Source organism: Dioscorea cayenensis, chromosome 10, assembly GCF_009730915.1.
Source record: "Dioscorea cayenensis subsp. rotundata cultivar TDr96_F1 chromosome 10, TDr96_F1_v2_PseudoChromosome.rev07_lg8_w22 25.fasta, whole genome shotgun sequence".
Taxonomy (NCBI): Eukaryota; Viridiplantae; Streptophyta; class Magnoliopsida; order Dioscoreales; family Dioscoreaceae; genus Dioscorea; species Dioscorea cayenensis.
In genome coordinates this window covers 22,393,454-22,412,841 of record NC_052480.1, presented here as the reverse complement: position 1 = coordinate 22,412,841, position 19,388 = coordinate 22,393,454, and the positions used below count along the sequence as shown (strand labels likewise).

The window sequence follows — 19,388 nt, the reverse complement described above, 5'->3', positions numbered from 1 at the left end:
TCTTTTTGCTAATATTCAAACTACCAAGAATCATACACTCTGTTGAACGATTAAAGAGAGTAATGTGAAAGGATCAAAGATCAGCATCAATCTTTCCCCTTTTCAAATTTAAAAACACTAAAGAATTCAACAATTAAGAGCGAACATCAGGGCATAAACAATCACATCATTTTGCTAATATTCAAACTACCATGAATCATACAGTCCATGAAAAGATAAAAATAAAAAATAAAAAGAAAAGATCAAAGATCAGCATCAATCTTTCCTTTTTTCAAATTTAAAGACAATAAAGAATTCAACAATTAAGAATGAACATCAGGGCATAAACAATCACATCATTTTGCTAATATTCAAACCACCATGAATCATACATCGAGGAATTAAAAGATAAAAAGGATTAATCCACAAAGATCAATGTACCCTTCTTGATGTCCCTCAGCTTAATTCCATTGCCCTAAAAAACCACAAGAAAGGTTCCAATTTCAATAGAGAACCATATAACAAGAAACCATAAGCGATTCAGATAGAAAAGAAAACATCAAGAACCCTAATTTACTTCGGGGATGTGAAGGGGCTTCTTCTTCTTCTTCTTCTCCCGGAAATCCTCTGATAGATAACGATCGATGGGTTTTCGCTTTCGCTTTGGCCTACCCAGCGCGAGTGCTTCGTTCTCTTCAAGGTTCTGGTCTCCTTCGCCGGACATCTTCACCACCTCGCTCTTCTCCGCAGTCTTGGCCTACACTTGCTGAGATATCGCCGGAGCTCCGGTGATTCGCCGGAGAAGAGAGGGTTTTGGGAATGGATGGATCGATTCAAAAGGAGCGCGAATGAGAAAGCGAAGCAATTGGTTTATAATTGTTGGCGGGTTTTAGTGTTCATATCTCGAGGCTCATCAAATGATCTGAACCGTTGAACTTTTTTCTTGTATAAACTTCTTCTAAATTTGTAATATTATTAAAACATTTCCTTTTTTTATTTTTAAATTTTTTTAAATTTTTTTATTTGTTTGAATAACTCCTCAAAAATGAATAATTTCCACTGTATGCCTCTAAAGATAATATTTTGTCAATATATTCTTATAAATAATTTTTATTTATTTATCTATTTTGTTATTTATTTATTATCTTTTATAAGTGTTTTGTAAGAATATAAAGTAAATATGATTATATATATATATAAAGTTTTCTTAGCAATTCACCGGAAAACCCTAAATCATCATCCCAAGAAATACGAAAGGGCACATAAGCAATAGCGACTCTCGAGTATAGTTGTAGGAGGGAGCAGGAGCTAAAACGGGTTAGATAGACTCAGGTAAAACGGGTTAGATAAACTCAAGTAAATTTCTATGTGTAGTTAATATAGTTCACCACTAGTTTTTTCATACTTGTCCTTCAGATGACTAATTTAATAAAGGTAATAAGAGTATTATATGAAATGTGTTAAATTTTAGTATTTTTTTTGGGTTAGGTATCACAATTTATTGGAAATTACACAAACTACATTGTTAAAACTATACCTCAGTCATCCTCAAATGGGGTCTATATGATATTGGATCTGCTGCTATAGCGGTATATTATTTTTTTTTATATATATATAATGAGATTTGGTAGCCAAATTTATAATCAATTTTTTTTTGTCATGGAAAATTTTTAAAACATTGCAATCCATATAAAGATCCATTCTTTGTCCCTCATCAAACATTGTTCAATTGCCGAAAATTGAATCGACACGTGGACGAATTGGTTCTATTGATTCACATTTTGTTTGATTTGGTATGAAAAGGTTTGAATTTGGTGGTGAAACATACGGTATTGCTAGAATTTGTCACGGTGAAAAAGATCTTGATAAAAAGGTATAATCACCATATCAGTCCCTGTACTTTTCTCTCTTTTCCCTTTTGATCCCTGCACTCCAGATTCCTCAAATTAGGTCCCTATACTTTCTGAAATTGGTAAATCTGAGTCCAAATTATAACCGGCGTCAGTTTCTCCGTTTCTTTTATCCGACGTGATTTTTTTCAGTATAAAATATTATTAAACAAATTATATTGATAGAGAGAGAAAGAATAAAATAATATTTATTAACATATTTAAACCCGACAACCCGCAACCCAGGAAACTTATTGTTCATCACTTGCAGAGCCTCATTGGACTTCTCTAAATACAGCCCATTGAAGAAAACTTCGGCTCCTTTGGTACCGTTCGTTGAAGTTTGCATCACAGTCTCAATGAACAATTCCTCTGGGAGATTGTAATTAAGCGACCGCGCGCTGCCACTTGTAGATGATATCTAGTCCATCATCCTGTAATGACTTGACGACATTGAACAAGGTAACATTTTGAGGTACTGGAACTAACCTCAACTTCCATGAAAGAACAACACAAAAGCTTGCTGCTCCACCACATCTAACAGCCCAGAAGAGATTCTCTCCCATGGAATTTTTGTCCAATATCCGGCCATGCGCGTCCACAAGTCTTACATCAATGACATTGTCAGCCGCGAGTCCGTACTTCCTGACAAGAGTTCCAACGCCACCGGCACCTATCTGTCCGCCGACGCCAACAGTGGGTCAAGTGCCCGCCGGGAATCCAAGTGTTGTGGTTTGGTTGGCAATTTGGTAGTATAAGTCGCCCAAAGATGCACCGGCCTGGGCCAACGCCGTGCGATGCTCTACGTCAACGGTCACTTTTCGGTAGTCGGTGAGGTCTAGAACCATGAAAGATTGGTTGTCCACAGTTCGGTAAGAGAGTCCTTCGAAATCATGGCCACCACTCCGAACTCTAAGGGAAAGAGAATAGTTTTTACAACAGAGGACAGATGCTTGGACATGGGATTCCTGAGTTGGTGTGATGATGAGTAGGGGTTTTGGTGTTTGTGGGGTGGTGAACCTGGTATTTGAAATGGAGGAGTGGAGGACGGTGGTGTAGGAAGTGGTGTTTGGGAAGTAGAGTAGTTCGGACTTCGGAGACGTTATTTGGTGAGGTTTTGCTTTGGAGGCATTGGACGAATTGTTCAGTGGTGAATGAATGGCAAGTTGTTCCGAAGGAGATGGAGATGAGGCATAAGAGAAGGAGAGGAGTTGCAGAGCTTGAAGCCATTGGTGCATGGAATGAGAAGCTTTGCTTGTTATTTATAGGCTTAGCTAATCGCTTGCCTTATTGAAATTTTAATTTTTTTTGTGTTTTTGTAAATTGGTTAAATTAGTCATATTCAAGCATAGGCATTAATTAAATAGATGAACTTGTACGATATAGCATCTCCCGAAAAATTAGAAAATTGTATAATTAATGGTTGGAAGTCCCATCACATAATTTGTTTAATAATATTTTATTCTGAGAAAAGCCACGTCGGATAAAAGAAACGCCAGTTATAATTTGGACTCGATTTACCAATTTCAGAAAGTATAGGGACCTAATTTGAGGAATCTAGAGTGCAGGGACCAAAAGGAAAGAGAGAAAAAAATACAGGAACTAATCTGGTGATTAAACCTGATAAAAATAGCTAAAATTGTAATATGAATATGAAATTTTCTAATATAATTTTAGAAATTTATTGAACATGTGAGTATAACTAGGATGTAAAGATGATGGTGATCAAAGAAGAGAGATGAAGGGGGAGACGCATCTTGATGGTGATTAGTATTTTATTTTATTTTATTCTAAGAAGTTGACTAGGAGAGTGTATGTGAAATAGAGTCCACATCATAGATGACATGGATGCCATGTCATTTGGGAGTGGTTTCAAGAAGGTTGTTGGATTTGTTTAGCATTACTCATATATATATATATATATATATATATATATATATATATAAATGTGATAAAACTTGTGAAAGAACTGCGCATTCTTGTTCAATGCAATAGCCTTCTTGCGACCTTCTTCAACCTCTCTATGTTTCCTCTCCCATTACCCAAGCCCCCAACTAGGATTAGGGTTTCAAGCTCCTCGTCCTCTTGCCCCGAACCTAACTTCGCCACCACTCCTCCACTCGGCTTCTGCCGATGCTCTCACTAGCCTCCTCATCCATCACCACAACCCATTCCATGCCAAAATACCCATCTTAGTCTAAGGAATTGCTGTAGGCCGGAAAAAATAGTTAATTTTGTTACACATAAGAATATCCAATTTAGTCTAAGAATTATTGAAAACTTGTAAAGGTGTGATACTTGCAGTTTAAACTCCTCAAATTAGAAATAATTGACTCTCAATGCCATAGAGAAGATAGAATTGTGGCTCCCTCCCATGCTAATTCAAATAATAGGAAACAAAATGATTAATGGTGTTCATGAATGAAAGTTGCACATTACACTTTTTCTCATAATTCTATAAACAATTTTGTTTAATGATGAATTAACCCCTATTTTTATTTATTTATTTATTTGATAATTTAGACAAGCCACGAACCCTCAACCACTACATTAAAAGGGAGTCCAACTCAACATCTTCTGCTTATTAGAGAAATAAACCACCACTTCTCTATAATAAAATTGGTCAATTTTAGTCACTCTTTTTTAAGTATTGCAAATCAAAACATATAGTTCTTGCTTGCAGTGAGTTTTACTATCAAGTGAGGTTTAATCGTTTTTATCTCCTTCCTTCACTCTCTTTCTTTTTGAAAGCGCATTGACAATGTAAGTGGAAAAGTGTCAAACACAAAAATAAAAATTAAAGGAAAAAAGAATGCAAAGTATGGGGACTAAAAAAAAACCTACACTAAATCTTGCAACCAAATGCAACTCTACATGCTATCTGTTGAATGAACTTATCTATCACTCCTATTTCAAAACATATCTCTAAGAACTCAAGGCCACAATAACCTAAGCATATGTTTTAGACAAGGCAACCAGCACACAAATTATAATACACTTCATCAGACAACATTTTTATAACTCATTACAAAATAAATAACAAGTGTTAACCTTGGCATCCATCTTCCACAAAACAACAATGGTACAACAAAGGTACAACAAAATAACAGTATTCAAATTAAAAAAAATGCACAATAGAGAAAGCAAATTCTGAGCACCAAACTAATCAAAAAGAATATAAGTATTTGTTTGAGCAATTCATTTCAATGTCTACAAGAAATAGTTGTTCACATAAAGGCCTTAGTGTACATCAGATGTATTTGAAGAGTAAAACAGGATAGTCACAATAAGGCACATTAATATAACAAGGCCTAGGGCACAAAAAAGATGCTAATGTATATGCAACTGAAGAAATGGCTATCTATGATCGATTCTCCAATTGCAACAGATAAGCAAAACCAAAAAATATACAGCCCCAAGCTCACGTAAGGGTGCAATTGGTGCACGTTAGATATTGTTGCATTCAGGCCTATATAAGAAATGTACAAGTTACAGATTCTGAGTCTTTGTACAGGATATTCAGCATCATAATGTAATTGGTTGCTATCTCTTTGATTGTGTTCACTATCTCATGCTTTCTATAGGATAAAGCACAAAGTGTGCACCTGCATGTTAAAATTTCACCTTGTGAAATTCAGTAATGTAACACAATGATATTAATTGAATCAAAGGAATTGAAATCAATTTTGGTACAATATTGCAATGTAATTATGAGTTTATAGGCCACATACTCAATTGTGCAGGAAAAAGAAAAAACATCCCTCACAAGTTACCTGCAATTTGAACAGTCGATCAGTTAGTTACAAAACACAAATTAGAGGGAAGAAGAGAATATCTTTAGTTTGTGTCAAATCTATTTCAATCACAAACTTGAACAGTCGATCAATTATTTACCTTTTTCTGTGTAGGAACATTAGATTTGGAGTAAGCTCCTTTTTCTCTGTCTGACTTTTTCTCAACCACCATCTTTCTCAACTTCATCAGTTTTTGTATCGTCCGAAAAACCATCATCTTCCTCATCTCCATTGGATATAAAAAGCATCATCATCACCATCACTATCACTACCACTATCATCAGATGCATCATTTGCCTCGGCAGCCACATTCTGATCAATATTTTCATTGTGGTTGCCATCATCAGCTGCATTATTTCTCTCAGCAGGCTCATTGCCACCAAGTCCTTCTATCATCTGAAGAATTACATTCTCATCCATGCCATATACAGCAGGTAACTCATTGCCACCAAGTTCTTCTGTCATCTGAAGAATTGCATTCTCATCCATGTCATATATAGCAGTTAATACATTGCTACCAAGTTCATCTATCATCTCAAGAAATGCATTCTCATCCATGTCATTGTCTGCAAGTAAATCAACCGTCTGAGTAACACTCGCCTGATAAGAATTATCTGTTGTCTCAGCAGGCACTTCATCACCACCACTATCATTGGCATTAGAACCATTTGGTTCAGTAGGTACACTCTCATTACTGTTGGCAGCTTCATCACCTTCACCTACATCTTTTGTTTCAGATGACACTCTCTCAACACCATCACCATCACCATCACCATCACCATCATATTTATATTTTATCTCAGTTGGCACACACTCATCGTTGTCGTCATCGCTATCATCATCATCATCATCATCATCAGATGAATTTTTTGACTCCAGCGACTTACTCTTCTCCTCCTCATCCTTCTTTTCCTCCTCCACACCATCATAATCATCATCCTATTCCTCGTCCTCTTCCCACTCTTCATCAACATCATCCTTTTCCTCCTCATCCTCCTCCTCCTCCTTTTCCTCCTCCGCCTCTTCCTCCTCATCCTCATCCTCATCATGAACCTGTTTTGACCAAAATAATGATATGCTTGTTAAAAGGTTGTTTTGGAGACTTCAATGAACATGCACTGCAATCTGAGCTTTTTAAAGAACAATAACAAGAACATTTGCACAATTGCATGAACAACCAACAATGACCTTTTCAAATATTATCAAAGCATTGGGCACTAGGTAAATAGTGACAAACAGATTTTATATTTTGAATATATTATCTATCATTTAGTAATCCTTTCTCCAAAAGTTCCACAAAATCAACGAACACTTGATGTCAGACGTAGCTACAGAACAAGCTAGCCAGAGTGTCAAAAAATTAAAACAAAAATTTCTCAGCTAGAGCATCATGCATTTTTACATGTGTGATTATCAATTTTTTTTTTAAAGCATCCAGGTTATCTGTGAACTTGAGCTGGTGATGGTGTCTGTTAACCGATTCATAGTCTGCAACTGAAAGGAAAAAATAAGCATCTGCACTACCTAAGTGACAACTAGAAACATGTCTTTATAGCATATGCACAGCATATCCAGAGCTTCCATCTTACAAAGTGAATAACAGATGGTTTGATTCAAAGGCATCAAAAAAAGCATAAGAGTAAAGTTAAAATTAAAATGGCTAAAATCCCATTTCTATATGTTGGCGAAGCAAAGGAAATTTCTGCTTTTGGGAATTCAAAAAATTTTAGATAAACATGCAAAATCATATGAATTTCAGTACCTCATCTCCTTTTGAAGATGTTTCACCAAATGTTGGCTGACCAACAGCTGTTTTCTTCTCTCGAGCTTCTTTACTTAGTGCAAAAACCAACTCTAAATTATGCGGGAAGATGATATATGTAAAATGTATTGTGCAAGTTAATTTTAACAAAGATAGCAATGTTATGAGTAGGAGTAAGACCTCTTCTTCACTCAAGTTGAGCGTTCCTAAAAACATGAGGGACGTTTTAAAAATGCAATCAACTTTTGTGAGATCTCTTTCTGCAAAGTGCAGACAAGCTGACTCGTGAATATTCATAGTTCATATTTAAAATGGAAAAAGTCATAAAATAAAGTTTCTAATTAAGCAACATTAGTGTTTCCAGCTTTCACATTTCTCATTTCAAGCAGGCTACAGAAATTCAAAAACTGAGATTATTTACATTTAGCAACTTTTCTATTTAATCTTCTCCTATCTTTTCTACAAAGAGAAATTTGATTCACATGTAAACAAGCTATCAAAAACAAGGTATTGCGTATTACACAGAGATTCTGAACCAAAGAGATTTGCTTCACATATGAATAACATCATAAATAAATTTTCAACCCTAAATATCATGCCAGAAAATTGAAACTATCACCACAAATAGGAAGCAAAATTACCTTCCCTTGAAGACCCAACAAAAAATCCCAGAGAAATCTAGTATATTTTCTCTTCAGATCTTTGTCCTGAAGAGAAATGAGTTTCGATTGATCAATAAAAACTTGAACAAAATTAACCGACAGCTTTACAAGAAACACAACATATGAGAAACTCTACCTTGGCCTTTATCCCATGAAATAGATCTCACAAGAGTTGATTACATTTTTAAAAAGTCTTGAAGATCAGCATCAGTCTTCCTCTTTTCCAAATTTTTAAGACAGCTGAAGAAATTCAACAATTAAGAACGAAACATCAGGGCATAAAAATCAAATCGTTTGCCAACATTCAAACTACTAATAATCATCCACTCTGCGAAAAGATAAAAAGAGAGTAACATGAAAAGATCAAAGAACAGCATCAGTCTTTCTATTTTTCAAATTTCAAGACACTAAAGAATTCGACATTGTGAACAAACACCAGGGCACAAAAAATCTAATCATTTTGCTAATGTTCAAACTACCAAGAATTATACATTCCATGAATAGATAAAGACAGAGTAAAATGAACTCATCGAAGAATAGCATCAGCCTTTCCCTTTTTCAAATTTAAAGACACTAAAGAATTCAACATTATGAACAAACATCAGGGCATAAAAAATCATATCATTTTGCTAATATTCAAACTACTAAGAATCATACACTTTGCTAATGTTCAAACTACCAAGAATCATACATTCCATGAAAAGATAAAAAGATCAAGATCAGCATCAGTCTTTCTTTTTCTCAAATTAAGAACGAGCATCAGGGCATAAACAATCACATCATTTTGCTAATATTCAAACCACCATGAATCATACATCCAGGAATTAAAAGATAAAAAGAATTATTCCACAAAGATCAATGTACCCTTCTTGATGTCCCTCAGCTTAATTCCTTTGCCCTAAAAAACCACAAGAAAGGTTCCAATTTCAATAGAGAACCATATAAAAAGAAACCATATATAAGCGATTTCGATAGAAAAGAAAACATCAAGAACCCTAATTAATTTACCTCCGGGATGCACAGGGTCCTCTTCTTCCAGAACTCCTCGATCCGGTCTGTAATAATCGACAGGTTTTGGATTTCGCTTTGGCCTGCACTTGCTGCGAGATCGCCGGAGCTCCGATCATTCATTCGCCGGAGAAGAGAGAGAGGATTTTGGGAAATGGATCGATTCATAAGAGCGCGAATGAGATAGCGAAGCTATCAATTGGTTTAAATAGATGGCGGGTTTCAGTATTCATATCTCGAGGAGGCCCATCAAATGATCTGAACCGTCAAATGTTTTTCTTCATAATTTTTAAATGGCTAGATTTTTAATAGCCCCCTCAAAAAAATGGGTAATTTTCGACTGTATTCCTCTAGAAATAATATTTACTTAATATATTCTTATAAATCAATTTTTACTTATTTATCTCTTTTAGTTATTTATTTATTATCTTTTTTTAAATGTTTTTTGTAGGGATATAAAGTAAATATTATTTTTATAATGTTTAATAAGGTGTACAAGTTTTTTTCTATCTGAAAAAAGATGCCTAATAGTAATTAAAAAAATATCAAATTTTTATTTAAATGTGGATAAACCACGATTTATTGAAATAAAACGAAATATAAGGAAGAGTCAACCCTCACTAGACAGGTGAGGAAAGCAAAGAAAACAACATAACACCATAAAATAAAAAGGAGAAAATACAGATAAAGGCAGGCAGGTGGGAAATGTCGTCTGCATCTCGAAGCTCACGCAAAGTAAGGAATCTAGGACCCCTACTCCTGTATAGCGGCGTGGTCATGATCGATCGCCAGCTGGGTTAGGAACTCTAGCGCTGAGAAAGTTGAGAGAGCGCTTGATTTTCTACGAGGCTTCATTGAGTGAAAAGTCGGTGCCTATCGAGACTCGCTGAGAACCAAGAAAGAAACATATTAATAGTTTTAGAAATAATGTAATAATGAGGTAAAGCATTCATTTGAAAAATACGAGTATTCCGTTCAATCCAGATATTCCACAGAACAGCGCGGGAAATAAGGTCCCAAAGAATTCGGTGCAAAGCAATAAGGGAAGGCGTGACGGGTGGTCCAAAGTGAGGGAATCGATCGTGGGAGAGGAATGGAATCTAAAGCTTGGTGGAAGAAATCCCAGATACGTTTGGAGAACTCACAGTTGAGGAAAAGGTGATTCAGGTCTTCAGTAGCATTGTGACAGAGAACACAAGTATCTGAGGTGTAGTGAGATAAACACCCTTTCTTAAAAAGATTTGTTAGTGTAAGGATTTTGTCCTCTCCAGCGAGCAAGCAAAAATGGGTAATTTTACTAAGGCAACGGATTTTCCAGAAATAAAGGGTAATCGCGAGCTACGCGATCCACCATCAATAAGGAATTTGTAAAAAGATTTGACAGTGAAGTTCCCACTTTTTTCTGGCGCCCAAAAATTAATGTCATCCTGGATATGAGAACAGTTAGGGATGATTTCCAGAAGCAGATTCAGCATATCAGGAGAAACAGAGGGGAAAAGAGTCTCTGGACTGTAAAGAAAATGGGTAAATTCTCTTAAAGTGATGCAAGGTGAGACGACCTGATGAGAAAGAGGACTGCCAGAGATCTTTGAGTAGAAGCCCAGCGATGCTAGCGATCGAGACTAGAGGAAAAGTCTTTGGACCCACTTCCGATGGATTTGTTTAAGCGAGGCAGGCGAAGTGGGTAAAATGGAAGTCACTCACCCCTGAAAAGAAAGATTTGCTTCTAGGGTGGAGTGTGAAACAAAGAGATTAGTTGGATCGTCGATAGAATAGTTTGATGGATGATTTTTAGCCAAAGCAATGTTTGGGCGACAGGGATAATTTCCACCACCACTTCCCTAAGCAAGGCTTTATTAAATTCCTTGAGGTTGAGGATTCCCCGACCTCCCATGTCACGAGTCTAGTGATCTGCTCCGGTGATCAATCGATGCCTTTGGGACCCAAGTCCAGACCTTTCCAAAGAAAGTCTCTTCGGATTTTATCGATTTCATTGATAACCCAAATGGGAAGTTTGAAGACTGACATCGATAGAGCTGAGCAGTGGAAAGCGAGTTGATGAGAGTAAGACGCCTCCAGAGATAAGTAGTTTGTTTTCCAAGGTGTGAGTCTAGAGCGGACTATACTAGTGAGCTTAGCTCGGTCTAAGCGCTCTAGGTCTCCAGGCCGAGAGAAGTGGGATCCCAAGATAAGTGATAGGAGACAATTTCTAGAGCAGTTTAGGATTCTAGCAGAGGAATGATGTGGTTGGAAGCCGCAGTTTGTAGAGTACAAACAACTTTTCGAGTAATTAATGGATAAACCGGAGGACCCTCGAAAAGGTAATGGATTAGTTTGATGATTTGGAGGTCATCCATCCTCCAGCAGAGAAGATAAGAAGGTCATCAGTATATTGAAAATGGCATATGTTATCCATCTGATTTAGAGGGACACCGATAAGAACTTTAGATCTAAGCGCATAAGAAAACATAGCACTTAGAGCATCGGCGACGAAAGGCGAGAGCGAGGAGGGAAAGGGATCACCTTGCCTCGATCCCCTTTTTGCATCGAGCATAACCATAAGTGAGATCCATTGATGATGAGCTGGGTTTTGGCGATCTTAAGAATAGCATGGACCCAGAAAGCCATTTGGGTCCAAATCCTCTAGCGGCACGGAACATCGAGAAGAAAGTTCCAATCTAAGGTGTCAAAGGCTTTAGCAAAAGTCAACTTTGAAAAACATAACCAAGGGTTTTCCGTTTACGCATATTGAGAAATAACTTCTTGGGCACTAACAATGTTGTCGCATGATGCACCTTCCTTTGATGAAGCCAGTTAGGGAATCATCCACGAGGGCATCGATGATGATGCTAAAGTCGAATGGCAAGGATCTTAAAGATGATTTTTACAAGTAGAGTTAATAAGACTAATCGGTCGGTAGTCCGCAACTTCACCAGGTGAGTTACACTTAGCAATGAGAGCAATATTAATCCAATTATCGCTCAAAGGTTTAAAGATCCCTCAAAAAATCCCCGCAGAGATTGGCTAATGAATCTTGAAGAAAGGGTTCGATGTTTTGATAGAGAGAATAGGAAAAGCCATCCGGACCGGAGCTTTATCGGGGTTGAGACCAAATCTGACTTGTTTAATTTCGTTAAGGGTAAAAAGGAATTTCAAGTGGGAAAGATCGATCCTTGCTTTATAGTTGAAGAGGAAATGCCGATCGAGCAGGAACCTATTAGGAATGGGGGTTCCAAGAAGAGAGCGATAATAATCGAGAAAAGATTCTACCAATTTGATCAATTCCATCGATCCATTGAGTTATTGTGAAGGATCACGAGAGATATGATTTAAGTTTTTCTACCATTAGCAACTCGATGGAAAAAGCGTGTTGGAATCTCCTTCTCCGAGCCGGGTGATTCTGGATCATTGTTTCGATGAAATTTCTTCTACCTTAAGAATTGTGAAAAGTTCATTGCGGACATGGAAAAAGAGCGTGGATTACGTCCTCGAGTAAAGGGAGTCCGCTTTCACCAATAATATCAATAGAATTTAGTTTAGCAAGAAGACTAATTTTAAGAAGTTTAGAGGCACCAAAAGTATTCTTGGACCAAAGACTAAAAGATAATGCATTACAGTTACGAACAACATAAAAAACCACATGTACACAAAAAGAAACCACCAAGTACACACCAAGCATAGAACTCATCAAAAATTCATACCAGGGAGAGAGCAATGGGCAGCTACAACTTTAAGCCGGACAGACTCTTCACTTCCATGAGGTAAGATGATTTTCTAAATAAAGTCATGCAGCAAGTAGGTTTGATTATTGAAGTCAGCCACTCAGTGAGCATATATGGAAAAACTTAATGTAGTCACACTAAGACCTTACAATTCCTTCAGGAGTCTGAGCAATACTATAAATAGCTTCCAAAGATGCTGCTGAAGTTAGTTCTTCGCTGGACCAACAGAAAAGATTTATCAGCAAGAGCGAAAACAAATTCCATTAATCAAGACTTCCAAGACCCAAACATGATATGATACATGCTACTCACATAAGCCAAGGCAGCCTAGGAGCAGAATACAATTTTAATTTATAATAATAATGAGAAGTCAAGTTACCCATTTTTCCTTGAAATAATAATGAAGTCAGAGTTACCCATTTTGTGACCATTTTGGATATATACATGCAATGGAGTCTAGAAAATAATAATGGGAAGTCAAGTTACCCATTTTCCTTGAAACACACAATTCATAGAAAGAACCGAGAAATATGCTGTTAAGAAAAAAGCAAGAGAGTTAGTCAACTTTAAGTCCATCATTGAGACCATCCAATCTATCTTGATCTGGCAAATGAATCATGGTGCATGATCTCAAAACCTTCTGGTATGATGCTTAGAAAATCAGTAAGCATGATGTTTCAAATTAACCATCTTCCCCTGAGTGGAAAATTCATTCTAGCGGTACTCAAAAGAAAGTTAATTTTTCTCTTTCCACAGAGTGATTTTGTATGAGAAACTGTCCAGCCGGTGCACTACCATGACATGACCTTAAATATATATTATGCCTCTATATATGTCTAACAATTATGACCAATGCCACAAGATCACTTAGAAAGCTTTTGCAACAGATAACCTATGAACATTTGGTGAACGTAAGAATTGATATAATCAGTGAGGGTCAGAGAACACAATGATATAAATTTTAGAGCCCTAGAAATTAGAGTTGGCAATTTGTAACATGAACTATTTAAAATATAGTCAAGTTATCCATGTATATATTCAAAAATTAATAGGCAGACTATTGGTCTCATACGCACCAGTATACTAGTTGTTTGAAGATCTTGCTTTCACCATTTTCAAGCATTCATGCCATATAATACATTGATTCAGCTAAAAATCATCAACCATCAGAAGAGAAACATGCATAAATTTTATTAATACCTGGTTGAATCATGGTGAAATATTGATCACAATATCTTAGCAAGATATAGAAATTCTAAAAATTCAACTGGATGGACTACATTTTGACAGGCATCAAATTCAAATTAACAAACGAACAAAAAGAAAATCAATAATAAGATGCATACAATATAATGAGGGATCAGAGAGGCGCCAAGTTTTTCTTGAATAGTCTCTCCAAGCAAGTAACTATAGTAAATGGTTGCCTCTATAACTTTGGTTGAAAAGGAAAACCAAAATAAACAATCACTTAAAAAGTACAAAGCAAGTTCTCCATGATTTCTTTCATTGTAGAACTAGGGTTTTGATTTTACCTGATTGAAAATCAATGCCGAGTTGCTGGAGTTCCGGCTCCGCCAACCCAAGGAGAACACGCGATTCAGCGAAGTGTGGCAATGATGAGTGCACCGTGAGGGAAGCGATGATGGAGAGAAGAAACGGCGCCGGGTGCACTACGAGATTGGAGAAAGAACACACGAAGATTTGGAGAAATCGGAAGCGGAGAAGAGAAGGGGCTTCTCCTGATTTCTAGGAGCTCACAATGAGAGATGGAGAGAAGAAACGTAGCAAGGAAGGAAAACAGATTAATGGATCCGAATCTGGTTGCTTAACAGATCCGGATCCGTGTGAAGACAAACGGATCGATCCGTTTGTGATAAATAATTAAATAATAATAATAATATTATTATTACAATTATTATATTATTATTATTATTATTATTATTATTTATAATATTTAAAATTTTAAAAAATCATTCAATCAAAAATATATAACTAAATTTTTATATTTTAAGTTATTGTCATATATATCTTTAAGAAAATTATTGGTCTTGTGTAATTAAAAAGTCCCAAAATAATTTTGTCATTTTTATCCTAAAAATATACTAATATTAATAATCTACTGACATTAATCATATCTAGAAGGAGTTAATATATATTCATAAAAGGTAAATTATTTAAAAATTATTATTCATTCATGATTGCAATTAAACAAAAAATAATAACCACTTCAATTGATTTGTCAAAATACAAAAAATATAATCAAAAATTTAAAACCTAATTAATCTAATATTTATTACATCCCAATCTTATAAATCGTATCTCCATAATATATTTATAAAACGAATATTATACATATGGATAAATTTATTATAATCATCCTAAAACCATTATTTAATAAAATATAACTTTAGAAATGGAAGTTCATTGCCATTTCTAATTTACAAAAGCAGTACCAAAAATCGTTGCTAAGTTTTAGAAACCGATATGTAATATGTTACTATTTTACGAACAGATTACCAATCCGTTGGTAATTTACAAACCGACTCTTACTATGTTGCTATTTTTAGAAACGATACATAATCCGTTACTACTTTTACAAGCGAGAAAAGTAATCCATTGCTAATTTTAGAAACCGATGTGCAATCCATTTACTATTTTACAAATGGATTACAAATCCGTTCAATAATTACCAATGGATTATAGTATCCGTTGTAATTATTGTTAAAATTATGTATATTTTATCTTTTAACATTCATTTTTCTCTTGAAATAATTAATACATTTACAAAATCTAAAATATTCTAATTTTGTTTGGAAAACTTATTATAGCTATTTTTATATTTAAGTTATTGTCATATATATTTTTAAGAAAATTATTGGTCTTGAGTAATTAGTCTACAAATAATTTTTGTCCTTTGTATCCTAAAAATATATTCATAGTTAATAATATGTAACATTAATCATATCTAAAGGACTTAATATATATTCATAAAAATTATTTAAAAATTATTATTCTTTCATGATTACAATTATTATTTATACATATATATGGATAGATTTATTCAAATCATCTAAAAGCTAAAATTTTTATTTTTATAACTATATAACTTTACAAAGCGAGTACGCCATTGCTAATTTAGCACGGATCCAATCTCCGTTGCTAAGTTTTTAGAAAGCGGATCAAAAATCCGTTGGTAATGTACTAAAACGAATATTAATCCGTTACTAGATTTTTAGAAACCGATATGTAATCCAGATTTACTATTCTACAAATGGATTAGAAATCCATTGGTACATTACAAACGGAATCCTATTCGGTTGCTAATTTTAGAAACCGATGTCTGTATCCGTTACTATATTTTAGAAACCGATTTGGATCCATTACTAGTTACAAACAGATTATTAATCCGTTGGTGATATACAAACCGATTTTGAATCCGTTGCTAATATTTAGAAACCGATATGTAATCCGTTACTATTTTACAAACGGATTAAAAATCCGTTGGTATTTTTACAAAAGCGGAATTATAGTCGGGTTGCTAATTGTGAAAGCCCGATGTCTATATCCGTTACTATTTTATAAACGGACTCCAATTCTGTTGGTAATTTACAAACGAAGATTTTATCCGTTCTAAAATAGAAACGGATTAGCCACCGATGACATTTACGTTTTAAAAATTGAAACGGTCCTAAATTTTGTTTGTAACATTGTAACAGACGGTCTAATCCGTTGCTAATCGGTTATAAAATGCATAGCGAGAATACATGCAGTTGCTAAATTCACATTTCTAATTCAACAATTTCTTGTAGTGTAGGGTCTAGAGTGGAAAACCTCTCACTTTCTATATGGGTAAATCTGAGTAAGTAATGAGTGATCAATCTAGCCTAGTATTATTGGATAGCTTCTCCACATATTCTATCAAACAATAATGAAATTAATATATTTCGGACTTTGCTATTCCAATTTTTCTCAGGTTGTCGAAAGAGGTAACCATGCCCATAGGGCTTTTAAAACAAAGAATTGTTATAGTTACTTCTTGATTGAATGCCTGGTGTTATTGCAAATATTATTTATTACTAGCTATTTCCATTTTTTATGTACTTAGATCTACAACGTTGTAGTAATGATGTTATGCTTTTGTTCTTAGTTTTGTAGTTTTAAAACAACCATTTTATTAAAGCATTTCTAGCATATTATTTCTATAGGGCATCTGGTAATTGCCCAAAGAATGATAATTTTATCCTTGTTTTACTCTTTGAGATGGTAGTCAGTCAGCACTTAGTTTTGATTTTGAATACAATGACAGTCAATATGGAGTTCTGTCTTAAATACAAAATTGCACCTTGAATCCGGATTATGGAAGAAAATTAAGTTAATTCATCTAGGAGAATAAAATAAAAATTATTTAAAAAAGAAAAACATTAATAAACACATATATATAGTCAAATATTTTTAAATCGGTTTTGTCTTATTCTATTGTATTCTTCTAAAATTAATCTTATATGCAATTAATTATTACCATATATTCCAAATATGAAATTAATTTAAAATTTGGTTAAAATCAAATAATTTTAATTAAAAAGTATAAACAAACTACTGATGGAATATTTACTTGGAAGTGAAATAAAATTGTAAATTTGAAGAAAATTAAAAATAAAAAATAATTTATGTTAACAATTACATTACTAATATATATATATATATATATATTTGTGAATAAATAACTAAAAATTATTTAGCTGATATTTTGAGCTTCTTTTTGCGGTCTTTGAAGCTCAGAGCCGGAAGCAAAGGAGAATTCCATTAACAAAAGAACGTAGCTTTAAACCAAGGGTTGTGTTTGCGGCTCCGTTGAGTGTTGTGGCATACTTGATAAAAGGCCAGACATCTACTGTGACAAAAGTTCTTGGAGTCGGGTTTTGTACATCGTTGGAAGTCGCTTGGGTTAGGGTGGTGGATAACAAGAACAATACTAGTGAAAACATGGTGTATAGAGTGTGTATATATATTGGCATTGATTTAAATATCAAAAATAAAAATGAAACAAAATAATAAAAAGAATAGATAAATAAAAAAATAAAGAGCAAGGGGTGGTTGTCACTTGTCAGTATCGCATGAGAAGGGGACGTAGTGAAATCGCTCGTTGTTATTGCATCAACAGAAGGCGGCTTTTTAAAAAAACAAATTAAAAGAATGTTTAGTTTGAACCAGTAATGATTGGCAAGGAATAGCCCAATCATAGCATTATTTGTTATTTTTGCTGATTTTGTATTCTATAATTGGTTATTTGTGGGAGGATCTTCCAATGCTAATCCAAGCTTGCTATTCCAATACTGAGTTGTCGAAAGAGTGAACCATGCCTATAGGGCTTTTAAAACAAAAAATTGTTATGGTTACATCTTGATTGAATGCTCGTTGTTGTGCAAATATTATTTATTCTTGGCTTTTTCCATTTTTACGTACTTAGATCTCTGACGTTGTAGTAATGATGTTACGCTTTTATTCTTAGTTTTGTAGTTTTTAAAACAACCATTTTATTAAAAGCATTTCTAGTATATTATTTCTATAGAGGCATCATGTAATTGCCCATAGAATGATAATTTTATCCTTGTTTTACTCTTTGAGATGGCAGTCAGTTAGCACTTAGTTTTGATTTTGAATACAATGACAGTCAGTCAGTATGGGGTTCTGATCTTAAATACAAAATTCTTTCATTTTATTACTTCTTCCCCTTGGGGCTACTCTTTTAAAGTCCCTTTGAGATTTGTAAATGATCAGCTTATTGGGATAAAAAAACCAAGCTCGAACTCCATCCTCTCATACCATCGAGGCTCAAAGCAAAAATGAAGGCAATATACATATACTACTGCATCCAATCATTCTCAGGGTCCGCTAGGTACTTTGCAAAGAAACTCTTTCCCTATAAAGTATTTCCTTGCAAATTTATTCTCTGTATTTACTTTTCTTGTAGAGTAACAATACAGTATTTGGTATGAACCTTGAATCCGGATTATGGAAGAAAATTAAGTTGATTCATCTAGGAGAATAAAATAAAATTATTTAACAAAGGAAAACATTTATAAGCACAAATATATAGACTTCAGAGGTGGGTGAAAATGATAATCCATATACTCTTTGTATTTATAGAATAGTCTTTGTAATTGGGTTCTAGAAAAGCCTGTGCAAATCGACACAGCCTGTGCCATCTCTGGTCTTGAATCTTTTTATTGGGCTGAAATCCATATACTCTGTGCGAAACGGCATAGCCTATGCAAAACGACAAAGCCTGCGCCAATTCTAACCCTCAAGATTTTATCAAGAGGGAGATCCACATAGCCTGTGTGGATCTGAACCTTTAAATGTTAGTTGAGCTCAGTTCTGCACAGCCTGTGCAAAATGATACAACCTATGTCATTCCCAGCCGCAAGTCTGAGGTCCGCACAGCCTATGTGAGGCTTCCTTGCATTGTGTGTTTCCAGGTCATTTGTGTATTTTTTATCCTAAACCTCTTTTTTATAATTTCTTCTCTCTTTTCTTCTCATTTTCTTGGCCATCTCTTGGAGGAGGAGACA

At 34.8% G+C, this 19,388-nt stretch overlaps 1 protein-coding gene, 1 long non-coding RNA gene and 1 pseudogene across 2 annotated transcripts; all 3 read right to left on the bottom strand.

Moving 5' to 3' along the window:
- Nucleotides 1-2,254: 2,254 nt before the first annotated feature.
- On the bottom strand, nt 2,255-3,106 carry LOC120270381 (annotated as a pseudogene).
- Nucleotides 3,107-5,553: 2,447 nt separating this feature from the next.
- LOC120270380 (surface protein-like) lies at nt 5,554-8,846 on the bottom strand. Its single transcript, XM_039277377.1, has 4 exons — nt 8,778-8,846; nt 8,066-8,131; nt 5,763-6,601; nt 5,554-5,641 (listed from the first exon to the last, which is right to left on the bottom strand). The coding sequence occupies exons 1-3, from the start codon at nt 8,844-8,846 to the stop codon at nt 5,885-5,887; spliced, it is 852 nt and encodes a 283-aa protein (XP_039133311.1). The 3' UTR covers nt 5,554-5,641; nt 5,763-5,884.
- Nucleotides 8,847-12,802: 3,956 nt separating this feature from the next.
- Nucleotides 12,803-13,325, bottom strand: LOC120270940. The gene is made up of 3 exons (XR_005539722.1): nt 13,303-13,325; nt 12,966-13,032; nt 12,803-12,868 (listed from the first exon to the last, which is right to left on the bottom strand). It is a non-coding gene; the product is annotated as an uncharacterized LOC120270940 (long non-coding RNA).
- Nucleotides 13,326-19,388: the final 6,063 nt, after the last annotated feature.

Coding starts and splice junctions, on each gene's coding strand:
- LOC120270380 (XM_039277377.1), bottom strand. CDS start 8,846: ATGCTCGTTCTTAATTTGAGAAAAAGAAAGACTGATGCTGATCTTGAT. Junction 8,132..8,777: donor TTTTTATCTTTTCATGGAAT/GTATGATTCTTG, acceptor ATTTCTCTTCAG/GACAAAGATCTGAAGAGAAA. Junction 6,602..8,065: donor TGTTGGGTCTTCAAGGGAAG/GTAATTTTGCTT, acceptor GACGAGGAATAG/GATGATGATTATGATGGTGT.